Source organism: Muscardinus avellanarius (genome assembly GCF_963383645.1).
Source record: "Muscardinus avellanarius genome assembly, chromosome: 22".
NCBI classification, from domain to species: domain Eukaryota; kingdom Metazoa; phylum Chordata; class Mammalia; order Rodentia; family Gliridae; genus Muscardinus; species Muscardinus avellanarius.
The window spans coordinates 6,402,666-6,423,590 of NC_137808.1; the positions used below are offsets into that span (position 1 = coordinate 6,402,666).

The 20,925-nt window shown below is 53.1% G+C and overlaps 1 protein-coding gene across 1 annotated transcript in view; it reads left to right on the forward strand.

Annotated features, from left to right (window-relative positions):
- Positions 1–20,925, forward strand: part of IFT122 (intraflagellar transport 122) — a gene marked incomplete at both ends in the record, with an annotated part of 79,502 nt that overhangs the window by 42,852 nt on the left and 15,725 nt on the right. Inside the window, 5 exons of the mRNA XM_080718168.1 lie at positions 1,143–1,340; positions 8,815–8,955; positions 13,115–13,168; positions 15,904–16,065; positions 20,644–20,810. Coding sequence (XP_080574294.1) covers positions 1,143–1,340; positions 8,815–8,955; positions 13,115–13,168; positions 15,904–16,065; positions 20,644–20,810 — 722 coding nt within the window. The remainder of the gene's footprint in view (positions 1–1,142; positions 1,341–8,814; positions 8,956–13,114; positions 13,169–15,903; positions 16,066–20,643; positions 20,811–20,925) is intronic.

Here is a 20,925-nt window from a genome sequence, read left to right on the forward strand (position 1 = left end):
AACCCAGGAGTTTTCTACCTCCAGGATACTTTATATTTTTCTGACTATATAACCTCAGCCCTATTTTTTTATTTGGAAACAAGGTCTCATTAAGTTGCTGAGAGCTGCTGGGCATGGTGGTGCACACTTGTAATCCCAGCATTTGTGAGGCTGAGACAGGAGGTTCGCGGACAGCCTCAGCTATTTAGGCCCTCTGCAACTCAGTGAGGCCCTGTTTCAAAAAATAAAGAATAAAAATAGGGCTGGAAGCTGGGCGCGGTGGCGCACGCATGTAATCCCAGCATTTGTGAGGCTGAGACCGGAGGATCGTGGTTTGCAGACAGCTTCAGCTACTTAGTGAGGCCTCTGCAACTCAGTGAGACCCTGTTTCAAAATAAAGAATAAAAAATTGGGCAGGGGGTGTAGCTTGGAGGTCAAATGCCTCTGGGTTCCATCCCCAGACCCCCCCACACACACACAAAAAAAAATAGGGCTGGGAGTGTAGCTTGGAGGTAGAATGCTCTTGTGTTCCATCCCCAGTACTGCAGAAAGAAAAAAAGAAAGAAAGGAAGGAAGGAAGGAAGGAAGGAAGAAAGAAAGAAAGAAAGAAAGAAAGAAAGAAAGAAAGAAAGAAAGAAAATTGCTAAGCCTCACTAAGTTGCTGAGGCTGACTTTGAACCTGTGATCCTCCTATCTCAGCCTCCCAAGTTACCAGGATTACAGGCCTGCACTGCTGCATCCAGCTTCCTATGCCTCTTTTTTCTTTCTTTCTTTCTCTCTCTCTTTCTTTCTTTCTTTCTTTCTTTTGCGGGTCTGGGGATGGAACCCATGGGCATTTGACCTCCAAGCTATGCCCCCTCCCTATTTTTTATTCTTTATTTTGAAACAGGGTCTCCCCAAGTTACAGAGAGCCTCACTGAGTAGCTGAGGCTGTCCGCAAACACCGCGATCCTCCTGTCTCAGCCTCCCGAATGCTGGGATTACAAGCGTGCGCCACCACACCCGGCTTTGCCCATTTCTTTCTGGTCCGCCTTCCTCCCGTTGTGTCCTTCCTGCTGGTAGCAGTTCAGGGTGATTTAGTCTTTAGGGTGGTGCATCACTTCATGAAGGGTGACCCAAGGTGCAGGGTGGTTCTCATCGGTCCCTCCCCGCACTGCTCTCAGGAACCCAACGCCAACAGTGTGGCCTGGAACACCCAGTGTGAGGACATGCTCTGCTTCTCGGGGGGAGGCTACCTCAACATCAAGGCCAGCACGTTCCCCGTGCACCAGCAGAAGCTGCAGGGTTTCGTGGTCGGCTACAACGGCTCCAAGATCTTCTGCCTTCACGTCTTTTCCATGTCTGCCATCGAGGTGCCACAGGTAGGCTGGGTGCCTCTCCGCTCAGTGTGGACGGGGCAGGAAAGCCAGGCCCCGCTGGTTCTGGGGGGCGGGGCAGGGAGGGAAGAGTGGCAGCTGTGATACCACAGAAGGCACTCTGGACTTGGAATCGGAATTTTAGTTCCTGCCCCTTGCAACTTGTGTGTCTCTGTCTCTGGGCAACCAGCTCAACTTCACCATGTGTCTTTCTAGTCCCTTTCTAGTAGACAGGGAAGGGCATGCACTGGATCAGCAGACAGGGGTTAATGAGAGCCAGGGAGCTGGGAGTCCACAGTGGGGTGCGTGAGCCCACGTCTGGAGTGTGTGAGATAGTGAGTGTGTGGGGCTCAGCTCCATGAGCCCAAAGGACAGCCGAGGCCAAGAATGGTGAGCATACCTGTAATCCCAGCCCCCTGGGAGGCTGAGGCAGGGAGCTGGCAAGCTGAAGGCTAGGCTGGGCAACTCAGTGAGACTCTGCCTCAAAATAAAAAATAAAAAGGGCTGGAGGTCGCCAAACATTGGTGGCACACACTTGTAATCCCAGCATTCAGGTGGCCGAGACAGGAGGATCATGGTTTACGTTCAACCTCAGCTACTTAGGTCCTCTGCAACTCAGTGGGACCCTGTTTCAAAATAAAGAATAAAAAATAGGGCAGGGGTGTAGCTCGGAGGTAGAATGCCCCTGAGTTCCATCCCCAGACCTGCAAAAAAACACAAAAAAGGCTGGAGGTTAGCTCAGGGTAAAGTGCCCTCTGCATTCAATCTCCAGTACTGCAAAAAAGAAAAATAAAAACCGGGCGTGGTGGCACATGCTTGTAATTCCAGTACTTGGGAGGCTGAAACAAGAGGATCGCACAGGTTCGAAGCCAACCTCAGCAGCTTAGTGAGGCTCTCTGCAACTTAGTGAGACCCTGTTTCCAAATGAAATATAAAGTAGCTCTGGGAGTTTATTCGTGTAGTCTAGAGGGAGAAGGCTCCTGGGTTCCATCCCCAATTACACACACACACACACACACACACACACACACACACACACACACACTCTTAGGATCCTGAAGGAGGCCGAGAAGAACAGTAGGGTCTAGAGTATGGAGTCACAGGATGTAGGAGGTCAGAGACAGACAGGAGAATGCAGACTGACAGCTCACGTGGCGGCTGGCCTGGTCGCACCTGCCCCGCCGCCCCCTTCTCCCGTAGTGAATGATGCTCACTGCAGAGCTGTCGCAAAGCACTCAAACACCAGGGAAACACCGGAGCCCCACAACCCCATCCTCATAGAGAATCTTTTGTCTGTGGTGTGTGTGTGTGTGTGTGTGTGTGTGTGTGTGTGTGTGTGTAGTATCAGAGATTGAACCCATGGGTGTTCTACCTCTGAGCTACACCCCCAGCTCTATTCTATGTTTTATTTGGAAACAGAATCTCACTGATTTGCAGAGAACCTCGCTAAATGGCTGAGGCTGACCACAAACCTGCACTCCTCCTGTCTCAGCCTCCCAAGTACTAGAATTACAAGTGTGCGTCACCACGCCTGGCAGAATCATAGTTTAGTGTTTTAGAATGTATCCACACTGCCGGGCGTGGTGGCGCACGCTTGTAATCCCCGCGCTTGGGAGGCGGAGACAGGAGGATCGCGCAGGTTCGAAGCCAGCCGCCCTGGCGTAAGAGACCCTGTTTCAAAAATATAAAATAGGTCTGGGAGTGTAGCCCGGAGGTAAAAGGGCTTCCAGGAACCCCTGTACCACCAAAAAAAAAAAAAAAAAAAGAATGTATCCACACAGACTTTTTATATGTGTCTATAATACACGTATGATATATGATTATGAGTATATGATTTTATGTGAACTTTTTTAATTTGATTTTTGATCCTGGTGACCCAACCCCGATCTCTGTACATGTTTGGCAAGCATTCTACCATTAAGCTATGTCCCGGCCCCTAGATAAACATTTTTAAACAAAAGTGAAATCATACTCTAAGGATTGTTTTGTGACTTTGTCTATATATGATTTTTTACCTAAAGATGAAACCTTACATTTGTTGTGCTTGCTCTACCGAGTGGACCATAATAAGAGATTGAGAGTTTTAGTTATCGCCCCGTATGTCATCTGCTGATATAGCCTAACACTGAGATATTATAGACTCATCCCTTTTTGTGAATTATTGACTCTAAACAAGTTAACCTGGCTTTTTCACGCAGTCTACAGGAAACATGATCCATGTCAATAAAGGTCCTTCCTTAGCATAGAGCTGGGCGTAATCCCAGTACTTGGGAGGCTGAAACGGGAGAAGTGCAGGTTTGCAGCCGCCTCAGCAACTTAGTGAGGCCCTCTGCAACTTAGTGAGACCCTGTTTCAAAAAATAAAATAGGGCTGGTAGCGTAGCTCAGGGGTAGAACACCTCTGGGTTCAACCCCCAGCACCAAAAAAAAACCAACCCAAAAACCAAAAAATAAAGATGATTATAGACACATTTATTTGTAAGAAATAATAGAGACTTCCTGCTCACTCTGCTTGTTTTCCCTTGGGTAACAGACTACGGAGCTGGGATGTAGCTGTTTGTGTGGTCTTCCAGCACAGGGCTGGCTGGCACGACCCCTGTCCCAAGATCCCTGCTGGCGAATTGCCTAGTTATGACCACACCTGCTCGCTCCAGTCCATACCCAGCTTTGTTTTTGTTTGTTTTATCGTGATACTGGAGGTTGAACCCAGGGGCCATTTTCTATCTCCAAGCTATACCCCTAGCCCTATTTTATTTCTTATTTTGAAACAAGGTCTCACTAAGTACGGGAGGGCCACGCTAAGTTGCTGAACTTGGCCACAACCCTGCAAGCCTCCTGTGTCAGCCTCCAAATCCTGGGACTGCAGGCTGCACTACCATGTCCAGCTCCCAGCGATGTGGGGTTTTTAAAAAAATTTTTTTTTTCAGTACTGAGGATGAAACCCAGGGGCATTGTACCTCCGAGCCACACCCCCAGCCCTATTTTTTAGGCCTTTTATTTTTAAAACAGGGTCTCACTGAGTTGTGAATTGCCTCGCTAAGTAATGAGGCTGTCTGCAAACCCCGATCCTCCTGTCTCAGCCTCCCGAATGCTGAGATGATGCGCGCGCCACCGCGCCCGGCCTCCTGCTTTGTTTTTTTTTTTTTTTTTGTTTGTTTGTTTGTTTGTTTTTTGCGGGTCTGGGGATGGAACCCAGGGGCATTTGACCTCTGAGCTACACCTCCTGCCCTAGTTTTTATTCTTTATTTTGAAACTGGGTCTCACTGAGTTGCCGAGGGCCTCACTGAGTAGCTGAGGCTGTCCGCGAACCGCGATCCTCCAGGTCTCAGCCTCCCGAATGCTGGGATGACAAGCGTGCCCACTGCGCCCGGCTCCAGCTTTGTTTTTAATGGCTGCTTTGGATCCCGTCAGTGGGTGTTCCACAGATTCCTTGATCCTGCCTTGTCCAGTGTTGTTGGGCGTTATGCTGTTCACAGCCCTTTTGCCCTTGTAAACAGCGAGCGTCCTCTACCTAAGTCTCTGTGTCAATCCCAGCGTAACTCATTGGCATACATTCTTGGAATGAAACTGCTGGGCCCAGGGCTGTTCACACATATTTCCAGATCGCCCCTCTGCGAGGCTCAGTCCACCCGCCCTCCAGTGGCCGGCCTCCAGGCTGGACCCACTTCTTCCCCTGAGCCGGTCAGGCCCCCGTGGCTGTGGCTGCAGGAATCTGAAGCCTTGTCTCCTCCACGTGCGACGGGTGTGTCTCTGGGCAAACGGCTCAGCCCCACTGCCCCCGAGATTCCCTTCTTCCTATTCAAGAAACAGTAGTGAATCCAGAGCTGAGAACATGGAAAGAAAACCAGGGAGGAGGTGGGAGTGTGGCGTGAGGCGGGGCAGGCGTAGCTCCTGGGCTCTTCCTTGCTGCCCTCATCTGCTCCCATCCACGTCCTGAGCCAGTACCACATCCGCCTGGAGCCCGCGCTGCCTCAGCTGCGCCACACAGGCTCTGCTTTAGAGAAAGGTTGGCTCCTAGGATGGCTGTCCTGACCTCAAAAATAAGTGCAGCTTGCTGCTCCCTGGCTTCAGCGGCCAGGGAGTGAAGGTGCCCCCAGGCCTCCCTCCGCCAGGACCACAGTCTGCAGAGCTGATCAGCAGCCCAGGACTGCCAAGGGTCGGGAAAGGCGCTTCCAGGACAAAGGCCGCTTATCTGTCGGCTGCCTCCCGCCTCCCGTTCTGCGCTCAGGCCTCCAGAGGGGGAGAAAGCCCCAGACCTGCTCTTGGGAGTTTTGGTTTCCTTTCGCAATTTGCATCATCTTGTGCAAGAACTTTTGTCAGAGCTGCCAAGCAGGGCGGCAGGCTGCTCGGGGAGGGTGGCTTCATTTGAGCTGGAAGTGTGGCTTGGGGTACTCATTCAGTTAACTTATCTTGAAAACTCCCGTTCAGACCGCTTCCCAAGCAAGTGCATGCAGGTAACTGTCCCGCGTATGCTCCGTCAGGACATTTCATTCCCATACCTGTCCCTCTGCGGAGGCAGCCAGCAAGACAGAGTCCTGCAGTTGAGGAGGAGCCCTGGCTTTGAGGATTGACTCTCCATCTAAACCAGCTGTGTCCTGAGTGCCTCCTTCATTATTTAGGGCGTGTGTGTGTGTGTGTGTGTGTGTGTGTGTGTGTGTGTGTGTGAGATACTGGGGCTGGGACCCAGAGGCATTCTACCTCCAAGCTCTGCCCCCAGCCCTATTTTTTATTCTTTGTTTTGAAACAGGGTCTCACTGAGTTGCAGAGGGCCTCACTAAGTAGCTGAGGCCGGCTGCGAACCAAGATCTTCCTGTCTCAGCCTCCTGAATGCTGGGATTACAAGCGTGTGCCACCACGCCTGGCTTCTTGGTTCTTTTTTTTTTTTTTTTTTTTAATTTAATATTGGAGATTGAACTCAGGAGTATTCTACCTCTGAGCCACACCCCTTTTTGTTAGAAAAAAGTCATCCCCTCCCTTTTTGTTTTGAAACAGGGCCTAGCTAAGTAGCTAAGGCTGGCCTTGAACCTGTGATTCTCCTGTCTCAGCCTCAGGCATGTACCACCAGTCCTGGCTGAGGGAGTGTGTGTGTGTGCGTGTGTGTGTGTGTGTTTGTGTGTGTGGTGTGTGTTACTGTGGATGGAACCCAGGGACATTCTACCTCAGAGATAAACTCTCACCCTTTTAACTTTTTTTTTTTTTTTTTTTTTCAAAACAGGGTCTAGCTGAGCTGCTGAGGCTGGCCTTTAACCTGCAATCCTCCCAGCTCAGCTTGCCAAGAACTGGGATTACAGGCATATACCACCAAGCCTGGGTAGCTGAGGTCCTTTTTCTTTTTCTCCTGGGTCTGAACCCAGGAGCATTTTGCCACTAAGATATACCTATAGTTCTTTTTATTTTTTATCTTGAGTCAGGGTCTTGCCAAGTTACCATGCACTGATCTCAAATCTATGATCCTTCTGTTTCAACCTCCCAAATACTGGGATTACAGCCATCTGCCACCATGCCCAGCTTCTTTTTTGAAATGGTGGTACACACCTGTAATCCTAGTACCTGAGAGGCTGAGACACAAGGATCACAGGTTCGAGGACAGCCTTAGCAAGTAGTGAGACTCACTAACCTAGCAAGACTCCGTTTCAAAATAAAAATAGGACTGGCAGTGTAGCTTGGAGGTAGAATGCCCCTGGGTTCAATCCCTAGTACCACCAAGAGAAAAAAAAACCAAGGGGTTCTCACCATGCTGCTCAGGATAGTCTTGCAGTTGGGGGTGGGGGTCAAGCAATCTTCTTGCCTTAGTTTCCCGAGTAGCTGGGACTGCAGGCTCGCGCCTCTACGGCTAGCTTGAAATGGGTTTAATGATACCCATCTTTGGGTTTTGTCTGGCTACATTCCTATTATTATTTCTTCTTATTACAGACAGAGAAAACCACAAAACAGATCTAAATTGGAATGGAGGGTACTCACTGAGGGCGTTTAGAAAGGAAAGTTCATTGTGTGTGTTGGGGGGGCAGGGGGGGGGAGTGAGGCAGAGATCTTCCAGGAGCTGGTGAAACCTGAGCCTAGGAGCTGGGAGGAGCGGCTGTGAGAACACAGAGGAGGATGGTGGTGCCTGCTTTTGCCCAGGGCTTTATCACTTCCAAAGCCTTGCTTGTTGGCCCATGGCAGCCCAGGACATCTAAACACAGTGACGGCTAATACCCCACAGGAGGCAGCAGGCTGTGGCAGAGCCAGGCCTGGGCTCCAGCGCAGTGACTCCCCACCCGCTGGTGGTGGGTGAGAGGACGGTGGCAGTCTGTTAGAAAGCACAGGCCCTCGGGGGCACCGTGTCTTGCTGTCGGAGGGCAGGCGGGCTTAAAAGGGAAAAGGTTTCCTTTCACTGGAAAACTAAAAAAATAGGACCGGAAGTTTCAAAGATAAAGGCCCCAAATGGAGAAAACAGCACTTGCAGCCCCACATTTGGGAACCATTAGCGCAGAGGTACCGGCTGATTGATCTGCGCTGCCTGGGAATCCAGGAGGGGCGCCGCCTGCCCTGGAGCCCGTTGACGGCTGACACAAGGACAGGGCCTTTTGTTAAGGGTGTCTAGGCCCAGCCCCCACTCATTCTGGTGTGCACATGCGTGGCCACGCACACACGCACGCACGCACATGCATGCACACACAGGACATGAGGCAGGAGGGAGGAGCACAGGACCTGGAGGCCGGCAGCCTCCTACTCCAGCCTCAGCTTTTTCATTTGCCAGGTCTGTGTCCTCTGAGTCTGTGTCCCCTGGGCCCCGACAAGGAGTAAGGTCACTTACTTACACAGAGCTGTTAGGACGGGCAAAAGCACTTTGTAAACCTAAAAAGCCATTAGGACCTGTTCACAGGTACTTAGAATAAGGCAGCTCCACCGCGTAGGCGGGGTTGGTCCTACAACCAGGGGACTTGTCTAGAGCCTTCCTGGTAGCCAGGAATAAAACACTTCCCTTCCTCAGGCTCAGCCCCTCGGATCAGTCAGATACTCCTCCTCCCAGTAATGTCGGCTATTCCTTTGGCAAACAGACTGGGGCTTGTGGAGGAGGCCAGGGTGCCCCGCAGGAGGGAAAGAGGTGTGTTGTTAGGGCATCATCAAGGTGAGCACAGCTCCTTCCGCCGGGGTGGGATGGCAGCTTGAGGGGTCCAGGGAGCTTCCAGAAGAGGCGGCATTTGAATAGGTATTCTCCATAGGGTGGGGAGGCACAGCCTTTCCAGGTGACATCTTTTGGTGAGGCAGGTCTGCATAGCAAAGAGGAAGGGAGGATGGGCAGGAAGTTCATGCGCAGAGCAGCGTGGCTCACCTCCCGAAGGGGTAAGGGGATGGCCGAATGGACGGGCTGAGGACAGGGTGCCGACTGATGACCGCAACTGCCCTGCACACATCTGGAAGCGGGCTTTGTTGGAATCCGACTCTTGCGATTGCTCGGAAAGTCATCTTCTTTTTCTCCTTTTGATGAAACCCTGCAGTCAGCTCCAATGTACCAGTACCTGGATAGAAAACTGTTTAAAGAAGCCTACCAGATCGCTTGCTTGGGCGTGACGGATGCTGATTGGCGCGAGCTGGCCATGGAAGCTCTAGAAGGATTAGAGTTTGAAACGGCCAAGAAGGTAAGACTAACCAGCTAGTGCTGGAATTGGGCCCTCTGGAGGATCCGTTGGGGACGTGGGAGGAGTCAGGCCCGTGGAGGGGCAGAAGCAGATGGTAGCGGGCTCTGGAGTTAGGCTGGCCTGGGCCTGCTCTCAGCCGAGCCCCTTCCTAACTTTGAGCCTGTGCAAATAACTTTTCTCAGGTTGCTTCCCTGGAGGCTTCTGGTATTACTGGTCTCTGTCCTTACAAAGTTGTAAAGCTCTACACACTGTAAAGTCACACACAGGAGAAGCGTCTAGTAGATTCTGGCTATATCACTCTTATTAGCTGTTATTCGTGGAATGCACCTAGCTAACCTCCTGGCACATAATAGGCACTCAATAAATGGAAGCTTTTATTATTGGTGTAAGCGCCAGGCTGTTCATTATTCAGTGCTGTTATTAGGACCGTGCCAGGCGGGTGGGGTATGGCAGCAGGCTCTCAGTCCTGCCAGCAGTGAGGTCACTTTGCACATACCTCCACGGCATGTTTCATGGGCTTGGATGCATTGTGTCGTTTTCTGGTTTAGTCAATTAAAGTTAGAGAAATGGTCGAAAACTTTCAGCCCCTTTCTGGATATTGGAAAAAGCTGAAGTATGTTTCTGAGTTGGGTCTCCATCTAGGACACGGGATGGAGAGGGGAATGACTTCCAACCCGCTCTCCTCCTCCGCCAGCCCCTCTTTTTTTCCTCCCCAGGTCAAGTAGGAGATTCTGCCAAGGTTCTGGGACAGGGACATGGGCGTGAAAAGGGAGTAGCCTGGACCGGAGCAGACCCCTTTTCTCTGCAAGCCCTTCCATTTCCAAAATGGGGACGGTGGAAGCACTGAGTGCCCTGCCTGTCTTGAGCCTTTCAAGGCATTAGAAGGTGGAATTTCAAACTAGGAATGGTTAAAACAGGGGGCTGGACAAGCTCGGCAGTTGAACACCTGTGAGATCCTGGATTTAGTCCTCACCAAAAAAAAAAAAAAAAGGAAAGTCATTGTTATGTAATAATTATTTTAGATCTTCTAAGTATCAGGAAAGTGGTAACAGAGGAGGCTTTAGGAATTGAGAGGAAAGCCAGGCGTGGTGGCGCACACTTGTCACCCCAGCATTCGAGAGGCTGAGATAGGAGGATTGCAGTTCCTGGACAGCCTCAGCTACTTAGGCCCTTTGCAACTCAGTGAGACCCTGTTTCAAAATAAAAAGAATAAAAATCAGGGCAGGGAGTGTAGCTCGGAGATCAAATGCCCCCCCTGGGTTCCATCCCCAGACCCTCAAAAAAAAGAATAAAAAATAGGGCTGGGGGTGGAGCTCAGAGGTAGAATGCCCCTGGGTTCCATCCTCAGTACCTGAAAAAAAACCACAAAAACGACTACAAAAAATCGCAAGGAATTGAAAGGACTGGAAGCATCTCCCCAGCGCGATCTTCCTTCTGCCCCACCCAGAAATGCCAGGAAGGATGAATAACAAAGGATTCCTAAGATGTGTGTGTTTTGTTTGTTTTAGCTGGGAATAAAACTTAAAGAGTCTTCCCTCTAGACCATCACCTAACACTTAGAAACCAAACGCTGCCTCCTGGTCGTGTCAGCGTGGCGCTGCCTAGCTCCGTGCCTGCGGTGGGATAGGCGCTCGCTCAGCAGATTGGAGCCCCCATCCTGCGTCCCCAGAACACTCCCTGGGAATAAAAGGGATGGTTTTAAAGCATACGATTTTTTAGAACACCGTTTATTTAGTTATTTTCATTGACAAAAAATTGTATATATAGTTACTGTGGGCAACATGATGTTTAGAAAAGCCTCAGGATTTTGGCCATAGACTCGGACTTGGTATTTTATCCAAACCTGACTCCCCAACCTTTCCGCTTCCACCGCACCAGCCGCTCTGCGCACAGGCTGTGAGGGTGGCTCCCGGCATAGACGGGCGCCCCGCTAGGTGGCAGGGGAGAGCTGCTCAGGGCCTGCCGGGAGCGCCGCGGCGCGCTTCCCTCTGCTGTGGTTATTCACAGACCTTGTGACTCTGACCGCTCCGACCAGGCACCCTGACTCTGCAGATGTGTCATGGCTGGGGGCACTCAGGAACGGATTTCTCACGGGATTTCTCAAATTTAAAACCCAGTGTGGCAGAACCACAAGATCCTAGGAGAGGGTGTTGCCAGCTGGTCCATTTCCCAGAGAAGAGGGCTGTGGCCCAGAAGTGGGACAGGGGCGCAAGCCCCACCCCCGGCTGAAAAGCCCCAGAAGCCGGATGACTGCTGCTTTTCTCTGGCGCTTGCCAGCGCTGGCCTAAAGGAAACCCAAATCTAGAAGGTGACTCACACGACCTCCAGTGAGTGTGGCCTTGATCCTTCGCCCATGTGATATCTGCCGTGTGTGTGTGTGTGTGTGTGTGTGTGTGTGTGTGTGTGTGTGTGTTTTACTGGGGATGGAACCCAGGGATGTTTTACCTCTAAGCTATACCTCCAGCCCTATTTTATTTTATTTTGAAACAGGGTCTCACTAAGTTGCTGAGGCTAGCCGTGAGCCTGTGATCCTCCTGTCTCAGCCTCCCAAGAGCTGGGATTCCAGGTGTGGCCCCCACACCTGGCTTGTCTTGCCTTCTTTTTTTTTTTTTTTTTTTTGTGGTGTTGGGGATGGAACCCAGGGGCATTCTACTTCCGAGCTACACCCCCAGCCCAGTTTTTTATTCCTTATCTTGAAACAGGTCTCACTCAGTTGCAAAGGGCCTCACTATGTAGCTGAGTCTGGCCGTGACCCCGGATCCTCCTGTCTCAGCCTCCCAAGAGCTGGGATTCCAGGCGTGTGCCCCAGGCCTTGCCCTCCCTGTGAACTCCTTTTCAAGAAAACCCTTTTGGCAGCCGAGGTGGTGTGTGCCTGCAGGGCCTGTGATTCCAGCCATTCAGGAGGATCATTTGAGCCTATGAGTTCAAGACCAGCCTGGGCAGTACAGTGAGACTCTGTCTCCAAATGAAACAAAACAATCAAGAAGAAACCCCGGTGCCCGCCTGGTGGTGGTGTGCCTAATCCTGCCGCCTGCCTGTGCTCAGGGAACCTGTTTCCCAAGGATATGTGGCTCGCACTCGGATAGCTCTCGGCTCAGGGAGGGTTAGTGCTGTTTCATCTGCCTGCCTCCCTTCTCTGAATGTGGGCTACTGAACGGGGGAGGGGGACAGGCCCACTTGCATTCATCTCTGGTCCTGGTCTCTGACAGGATGCCTGGCCGTGCGGGATAAAGGGTGAAGTCACCTCGTGGTCATCTGTGTAGCAGTGTGGCCGGACGACGATCACTTCCCTGTCTTTTTAGGAGGGAGGATGTCCTGTAGCTAAGCAGAGGCCCTCAGTGGTCAGGCTTGTTTAGCATTTTTAATTATAAAGGCCTCTAGGCCTGGGGTGGCCCGTTTCAAATGGGACAATGTAAAAAGGCACAGCAGGGCGGAGATACTGGCAGCACAGCCACACACGTGAAGGGCTGGCATTCCTCTAAACCCCTCGCAGAATCTGAGAGCCGCAAAGGGGGCTTGGCTGACACCAGTTTGCCCGTTCCTCAGAAACTTGTAGCAGCCCATGGGTTAAAGTCCCTAGCTTTACTGTGAGTCCGAGGCGAGGATGTGCTTTCGAGATTTACGTTAAGAGTTCGCCTTCCAGACGCTCAGAGTGACTCATTCCCTGCCTCCCCTCCTTTCAGAAACCATCTTTATTCCTTCTCAGCTTCCCCTCCTCCTCTCCCTCTGTGCCACACCGTGGGCTCTGGGTGCCCTGTGTTTATGGCACCGTTGGGTAAGCAGAGCTGTCTCCTGCTTTCCATCCAAGTCATCAACAGGCGCGTGCATCTCTTGTCAGCGCATCTTAGCCCGCGGGCTCTGCCGCAGTGTCCTCCCTGGGGATGGAGTCTCCGGACGGACGCAGTATCAGAGTTGTGTTTTACCTAATCCCAACATGATTGACGCCAGGGCCACCACAGGGACTTCTCTGAACGGACTAATCCTCGGGATAAGGCCGTGCCTCTGTGGGTGGCGAGCCCCCCTGAGCAGGCGATGATTAATCAATGCTTGCTTTCCCTCCGTCCTGCCTCCCTTTCCAGAGCTCCACTTCCCTCCCCCCCCCCCCCCCCGGCCAATCCGGAGAAGGCGGCTGACTTCACTCTTTGTTTCTTCCCCATAGGCCTTCACGCGAGTACAAGACCTGCGATACCTAGAGCTCATCAGCAGCATTGAGGTAAAGGGTGAGGCCACCTTCCTCCTCCACAAAGCGCAGGCTCTGCCCGCCCTCCCAGCAGGCGTCGCCCAGGGGACACGGGGACAGCCCTCTGGCACGTAGCCATCCAGGCCTCAGTCTTAACACAGGGGAGATGGTGCCCGGAGTCGGGTGCAGTCCGTCACTTGCTAGCTGGACAAGGCGGGCAGCTTCCTCATTTCGCTGAGCTTTGGTTTCCTGTCTGTGACACGGGATCAGCCCTGTCTCCCAGGATTTCTGTGAGGAGGAAATTGTTCTTAGTACCTGGTTAGCACCCTGGAGAGGCGGTTAGCTCACTCCAGGAGTCTGCCAGTATGGGAATCAGTTCCCAAAGGCACATACTGGATGCCCCAGCCCCAGAAATGAGCCTGAGAAGAGGCCTGCAGGCGGAACTGAGCGCCCAGCGCTTGGAGCCCAGCCCCGCTGGTCCTGGATGAGGCCGGCCTTGGCAACCAAAGCCAGCCGGCCTGGGGCGGGCTAAAAGAGCTGACTCTGAATGCACCATTTGCTGGGTGACGGAAGACACTATTCTTAATCCCTGTGTATCGCAGTGCTGTCTGACTGTCTGTAAAAAGGCATACATATTTTTTCTCCTGAACAGATTTATTGTGAGGCTAAGGGAATGTGAGATACATTTGAATTCCCAGATGGAAGCTGAGGAAATCGGCAAGTGTCTTGTCCCCCCGATTCAGTTCAGCAGAGTAAGCCCCTGTCGTGGAGAGCTCCGGGCCAAGCCCGGTGGGCAGAGGGCTGGGAGGCGGCAGAGCTCAGCTCCATCCGTGGAGTCAGCCTGTGCCCCTCAGAGTCTCCCCGCCTCCTGAGCAGGTGCCACTGTTGCCCCTACCTGATGCATGAAGCAGCTACAGCCTAGAGAGCCCCGTCTGTCCCCACGCCGGGTTTCACGCCCGTCTGGCCTTGCTCCCAAGCGCGTGCTGCCGTTCCTACCCCGGCATGGCCTTGTGGCGCCTCCAAGCCTCCTGCGCTCGCCCCCTGGGTGGCGAAGGGCTTGTCAGGGCCATCTATCTCCCAGTGCTGCCACCTCTCAGGGCGGCTTGGAGTCACTGCCCTGGATCTGCGTGTCTCAGTCCGAAGCCACGGGACCTAAGATTTCTCTACACAAAAGAACCTGGTCTCTCAGAACCAGCTCCCTTATTTGTGATGTTTCACTGAGTTCAAAGTACCTGCCTCTCCTAGTGGGATGGGAGCTGGAAGGCTGGTGAGCCTCGTAAGATTGTCTCTTGTCAAAAGAAAGGTGCTTGCATGATCCCGTCTGACTGCGCTGAGACCTTAAGGGCCCCTCTTGGTGTTAAGCACTATTCCAGAGAATGGAGGTTCCTGTTGGATAGGTGAGCTGTCATGGCACTGACCGTAAGAAGAAATGGATCTGTCTTTCTGTCCTAGGATTTTAAACAGTCTACCTATCAGCCGTGCCCGGGGGCGTGGAGCAGACCCAGTGAGTGGCAGCCGTCATGGGCTGCCCAGGCTGTGGGCTCCTGCCGGCCTCTCCTCTCCTCGGCGCTCTGCCCGTTGGGCTCAGCACAAGGCTTGTCACACGATGGGTGTTTGTTGTGCCGAATAATAAATGTGCACAGGTCCTTTTTTTTTGTCCTGGTGATCATCTGTGGCCTAAATTCATCATGCTGAAGCCTCCTTGTTACCTCACTGCAAGATTTAATTAATTTCTAACTTAGGAGTCCGTCTCTTTGGCTGACTAGCCTGGACTATATCAAGGCTTTCTTAAAAAGTCACTCCGTGGCCGGGGAAGCATCTTGCTTCCAGCTGTTGAGACTTTCACCAGCCTGTGGAAGTTTGATTCCACGGCTCGTCTTCCTCCAGTGTGCTACGCTTGCTAGAAGACAAGCAAGAGGCCACCGTGGGGGCGAGGGGCTGAGTGCTGTCGAGTGTTTGCAGATACTTGAGCATTAGGCTAATGAGCGTTCGCTAACACCGGAGGAGCGGTGTGCAGGGAACTCCTCTTCATCCTCGGCGCTGCTAGGTGTGTGCGCGGGCGTGTGTGTAGGTGCACACGGGTGTGTCGTTGGGGACCATCACTTCTGAAGGTGGTAGCGTGGGGCACAAAGGCCGGAACCAGGTTTAGTCCTCACCGTGTGACCGTGTGACCAGTCCTCACCGTGTGCCTGCCGCTCGGGTGGCAGTACTCGGGTCACAGTGAGCAGTAAAGCGGGGGTGTTGTATAAAGCGTGTAGCTAGCATGTCGTGGGTGTTTAGCACGTGGTATTTCTTACCTTCTCTTTAGAATCAAGGACGTGGTAAGGCTCTCTTGCCGCTCCTCTGGCCTCCATCTTGGATAGAGGCCCTAAACTTTCTCCGGTGTGTCTTCATCCCGGGCTCCGCTCCACCAGCCAGGCCCGGCAGTTTGAGGGCTCTTGGGAGCATAGGGCCATAATTGAGTCGGTAGCGCACACTGCACACTGCCCGGCCGCTCCCTGAGAAGGACAGACAGGAAAGTCGCCCTGAGGAATTTCCATTAAACAAAGGTTTGCATCCTTTTTGATCTTGACTGATCTGGAAAAAGAGTCAGCTTTTCTTGTCAGGAGTTCCCACCAGTCAGGTAGGTGCGAGACACAACAGCCCAGGAGCCGCAGGGCTTCCAGTGGGGAGGCCCAGGGGCTTGAAATAGCAGCGTCCGACCTTTGTAAAGGCTGCTTCCTGCCCGCAGCTGTGGAGGCCATTTCCTGTGCTTCTAATTTTTCCAGGAGAGGAAGAAGCGAGGAGAGACCAACAATGACCTGTTTCTGGCAGATGTGTTTTCCTACCAGGGGAAGTTTCACGAGGCCGCCAAACTGTACAAGAGGAGCGGGCACGAGAACCTCGCGCTCGACATGTACACCGACCTGCGCATGTTCGAGCACGCCAAGGTAATCCACCCCCCGTCCTGGGGCCAGGCTGCCCCTGAGCCCCCAGACCCTCACCTCTGGTGTCCGAGGGCTGTGTCCAGGAGGCAGTGCGGACGGAAACCGGAGGGCACGGGAGATCCTGAAACAAAGGGACTGTCTGTGGCTGCTGGTTGAACGTGACCTAAAGCCGACCTCGAAGCCTCACATCAGAGGCACAGACACGGCAGCTCAGGCTTCAGCAGCAGCAGCTGAATGGGCTGTGCGTCCGTCCAGTGCGTGTGCCCTCGTCGAGTGGCTTCAGGGCTTCCCCGTACGCATTCTCTCAGACCTTCATCGGAGCCACCAAGAATGAGTGCGCTCTCATCCACGCCAGCTTCACCAACCACACGGGACAGTGTGCCCAGGTTCCCAGCGCTGAGGAGCTGCCAGCAGGGAGCCTCACCCGCCTGGCAGGCGTGGCCGCGCCTGATGGGCAGCGGTGGAGCTCGGGAGCAGAGCAGTGCAGCTGAAGCGGGGTGGGAGAGCCTGGGTGCAGGGAGCTCCCAGGAGGCTCTTGGTGTTTCAAAATGAGTCGACAGCCACAGCCAGTTAGCCGTTGTTAATGCAACTGTTTAGCCCACAAGTTCAAGGTGGGAACATTGGCCCATCTTTTTTTTTCCTGCTTGGCCATTCCCAAAGATGGCTGTGTTCTTGTATCTCACACCATCTGTAGATGCTGGGGCTGAAGGTTGTGCTCGACTCAACCCAGTCATGATGTGGCCCAGGAGTTATGTCCACCTGTGCCTGGGCCAGCCCCAGGTCTCCACCTTGCTGACCCTTCACTCAGACCTTAGCCCCGAGGGCATCAGAGCCCCTGCCTTTTCCTCTGCGTCTTACTTCCCCACCACCTCGTTCCCACCACACACACACACACACAAGATTTCATAAAACATTTGTACCGAGAACACTTCAGTCAGTGTATCTCTCCTTCTGGGGATAACAAAATCTCAACTGGGAATGAAACCTTAAACGAAAGGATCCAATGAGCTGGGCATGGTGGCGCACACCTGTAATCCTAGGACTCGGGAGGCTGAAACGGGAGGGTCACGGGCATGTGGTCAAGCCTCAGCATCTCAGTGAGACCCTGTTACCAAATAAAAATATAAAATAGAGATGGGGCTGTAGCTCAGAGGTACAGCGCCCCTGGGTTCCATCCCAGCATCCCTGCCCCCAGCACGCACAGGTTCTGATGCCTAGAGGAAGATTTAGGAATCAGGAGTGGCCGGACCAAGTGGCGTTGGGGACCGATGCCCTTCCTGGAATGTTCCCCGGTTGGCAGCTATGGAGCAGTGGAAAAGGCCTTGCTCGGCATGCAGAGAGCAGGGCATGGGCGGGGCTGGAGTAAAGGCTCTGCTTGTAGCTAAGCCTCCACCTCCTCCGGGGGTAAAAGAGCCGGAGCTCGCTTCAGCTCCAGAATTGCCCTGAATCAGGTCTAAAGCCCTGTACCAATCCCGGCTGTAGAAAGGTTAGGAAATTGAGGACCACGCAGCAGATGCCCTTAGACCTCGCCCTGCCCGGCCCCTCCTGCCTCTGCTTGGCCCGCCTCATGCCTCTGCTGCTTCTGTGCCCATTGTCTCCCCCCCGAAATGCGGCCCATTTACACACTCCATCTGGTCTGTCTCTCTAGGAAGGTAAATACCCGGGCTTGTTTTGGGTTTTAGTTTTTGGTCACGGTTCCAAGTAGGTTGGTTCCGTTTCAAGCCCCCCCCCCATGGTAGTCTGAATTTGAGAAAATGTGTACGTACACATTATGTTGGGGGTGGGGAATAGAGTACTTATTAACATGGCATGTTTGTGTTTACTTGAAAATTGCTTCCCAAGATTCAATCTGGTTTTCGGAAAATTTTTAAATTACATTCCCACGTACAAATAAATTGTATGCTTTCCGGATAAGTGACATGTTTATATGGTGATAGAGGGAATTATAATGCTCTTGACTCTTATGTAGTAGGTTCTTATCAAAATCACCAAGCATGAGGACACTGTTTAGTCTCATTCATCACTCAGCACGGCCTCTCTCTGTCCACTTGAGGACAAAGTCTTTGCCGCAGTCCCCAGGTAACGTGTACATTAACTTCATGGAAGCAGAAGGCCTTTGAAAACCCAGTTTGCCAAGCCTTGGAGGAGCCGTTTAGACTCAGCTTCAGTTAGTCACGGCCCCCTGCGCCGGGCTGCTGGGCTGGAGGAGGCGGCGCGGTGCCTCCCCTCACAGCCCAAACTCGTGGCCCCCTCTGACCCTTCTCCCTGGCCCCCTGAGGCCGCTGAGCACTCGCTGCAGTCCTCTTGGACCAGCAGGTAGGCAGGGTCCGCAGCTTTGTGGGGCACGAAGGGCAGACGTTGGTCGGAGTAGCCGGCAGAGCACGGTGTCTCGCAGCACACTAGGCACAGGCGGGGCTCGCCCAGCCCTCCCGGGTGCTCAGAGGATGGCCCGATGGCCCTGTCATCGACTGGGACCTCAGCATCCGTAAACGATGCCCTTCCTCAACCCTCCCCAAACATTTGGTTGCCTTAGGCCAGCCTGATAGATGACTTTAGGGGCCACATAATTATTCTAAAAGCAAATGGGAAAATAAATGAGCTAATTGTTCCCGGGAGTTTTTAGCGTACAGTTGACTGTATTTTTCTGACAGATGAGTGCTAGTCCTGGGGAAGTTGTTTTGTTTTTGTTTCTAATACTCTGTGAGGCTGATGCAGGGCACTCTCTGCGGGCCACAGCACTCCCAACCAGGCTGCGGCTCCTCGTGATGCAGCTCTGGGCGGTGAGCACGCTCATTCTCTCCTCCTTTGTTCCCTTCGTACTGGGGTTTGGACCCAGGGCATTTTATCTCTAGGCTATACTCCCAAGTCCTTTTTTAAAGTTTTTATTTATTTATTTATTTATTTATTTATTTTATGGTACAGGGGATTGAACCCCAGAAGCAGTCTACCTCCAAGCTACACCCCCAGCCCTATTTTGTTCTTTATTTTGAAACGGCATTACTAAGTTGTGGAGGGCCTCACTAAATTGCTGAGGCTGGCCATGAACCTGTGATCCTCCTGTCGAGCCTCCTAACTACTGGGATTATGAGTGCATACTACTATACCCAGCTCTTTATTTTGAAACAGGATCTTGCTAAGTTGCTGAGGCTGGCCTTGAACCTGCCATCTTCCTATTTTAGCCTCCCAATACTCCCAATACAGGCAAGGGCTACCACACCCACCTTCAGTCTCCCCTTTTTGTGTGTGCATGTGGTACTAGGAATTGAAGCTAAGGGCATTCAACCTCTGAGCCAATCCCCTAGCCCTATTTTATCTTTTATTTTTTGAAACAGAGGGCCTTACTAAGTGGCTGATGCTGGCCAAAACCTACAATCCTCCCATCTCCGCCTTCCAAGGACTGGCATTGCAGGTGCAAGCCACTAGCCCGGCTCTCAGTCTCCCTTTTTGAAAACCCCACCTTTAAAAATGTTGCACCCAGCCGGGCGTGGTGGCACACGCTTGTAACCCTAGCACTTGACAGGCTGAGACAAGAGGATCAAAGGTTCACTTGCCATCCTCCTCAACTTAGTGAGACCCTGTTTCAAAATATAGAATAAAAAATTGGGCTGGGGTGTAGCTCAGAGGTAGAATGCCCTTGGGTTCCATCCCCAGTACTGCCCCCCCCCAAAAAAAAAAGAGGTTGCACCCATGCTGCCTCAACTATGGCAATTGCACTCTGAAAAGAGATTTTCTGAAGTCACTTCTCACACTCCTAGTGTGAACCCAGGGGAGCTGGTACAGCCTGCCCAGGCCCACCGTTGGGTTGAAGGACCACAGGCCTCTCTTCCTCCTGGTTCTCTCAGGCCCCTCCCCTGCTGCAGGTCACCCGTGGCTTCCTTCCAGCCTGTCTTGGACCAGGTCCCCTCCTGCAGGCCTGGCCGCAGGACAGAGCTCCGTGCCATTCCGTTGAGGAGTGATTCGCCTAAGACCGTTTTGCTTCTCCTCTGTCCCAGGCAGAGCCCTGGAGACAGAGCCAGTGGGAAGACGCCCCGAATTCAGGCGCCTGTCCTAATGCAGTGGCGGAACACGCCACAGTGCGGCGGCAAGGGAGGCCCTAACCCAGCTCACCTTGTCTCAGCTGAGGGCGCCCCGTGCCCAGCCCCACTCTGAGGCGTGTGGTGTCGCCCACGTTAGGTGAGTAAAGATCACGGGCCTGAGTATTTGAAACGGTGCGGCCAGGTGGTCCAGCCACTCTGCGAGACAAGCCACACACGTGTCAAACCCAGGGAGAGAGGCGTGAGGTGACCTCCTCACAGCCCCCACTCTGCAGAGTTTACCCAAGGACGTCAGGGAGTCAGGAAGGTGCTGTTTAGCTGAAGAAAAATGTCCCCAAGTGCGAAAGGAAGGAAACGCGAGGGCCAGAGTCCTTGGGCGGGCCCACCCCAGGAGCACCCGGGCAGCCGGGCTCTGCTCCCGCACACCTGGGGCTGGCCCCCCGGCCCACACGCCGCATCCTGAGGGCCCGCCTGGCGTGCGGCCGCCTGACGTAATGCTGGCACGGGAAGTCCTCACCCGGGTGTTTTGTTTGCTGTGCTTCCTCAGGATTTCCTTGGGTCTGGAGACCCAAAGGAGACAAAGATGCTAATCGCCAAGCAGGCCGACTGGGCCAGGAACACCAACGAGCCCAGGGCCGCGGTGGAGATGTACATCTCGGCGGGGGAGCACGGCAAGGCCATCGAGATCAGCGGCGCCCACGGCTGGGTGGACATGTAGGCTCCAGCCCCGCCCCGGGAGCGTTCGGCACCGTGTCGTCACGTCAGCTCTGGGCTTTGACTGGCAGCGGGGAAAAGTGTGCTTCTAAGTATCTAAGCCAAACGGAAGCAA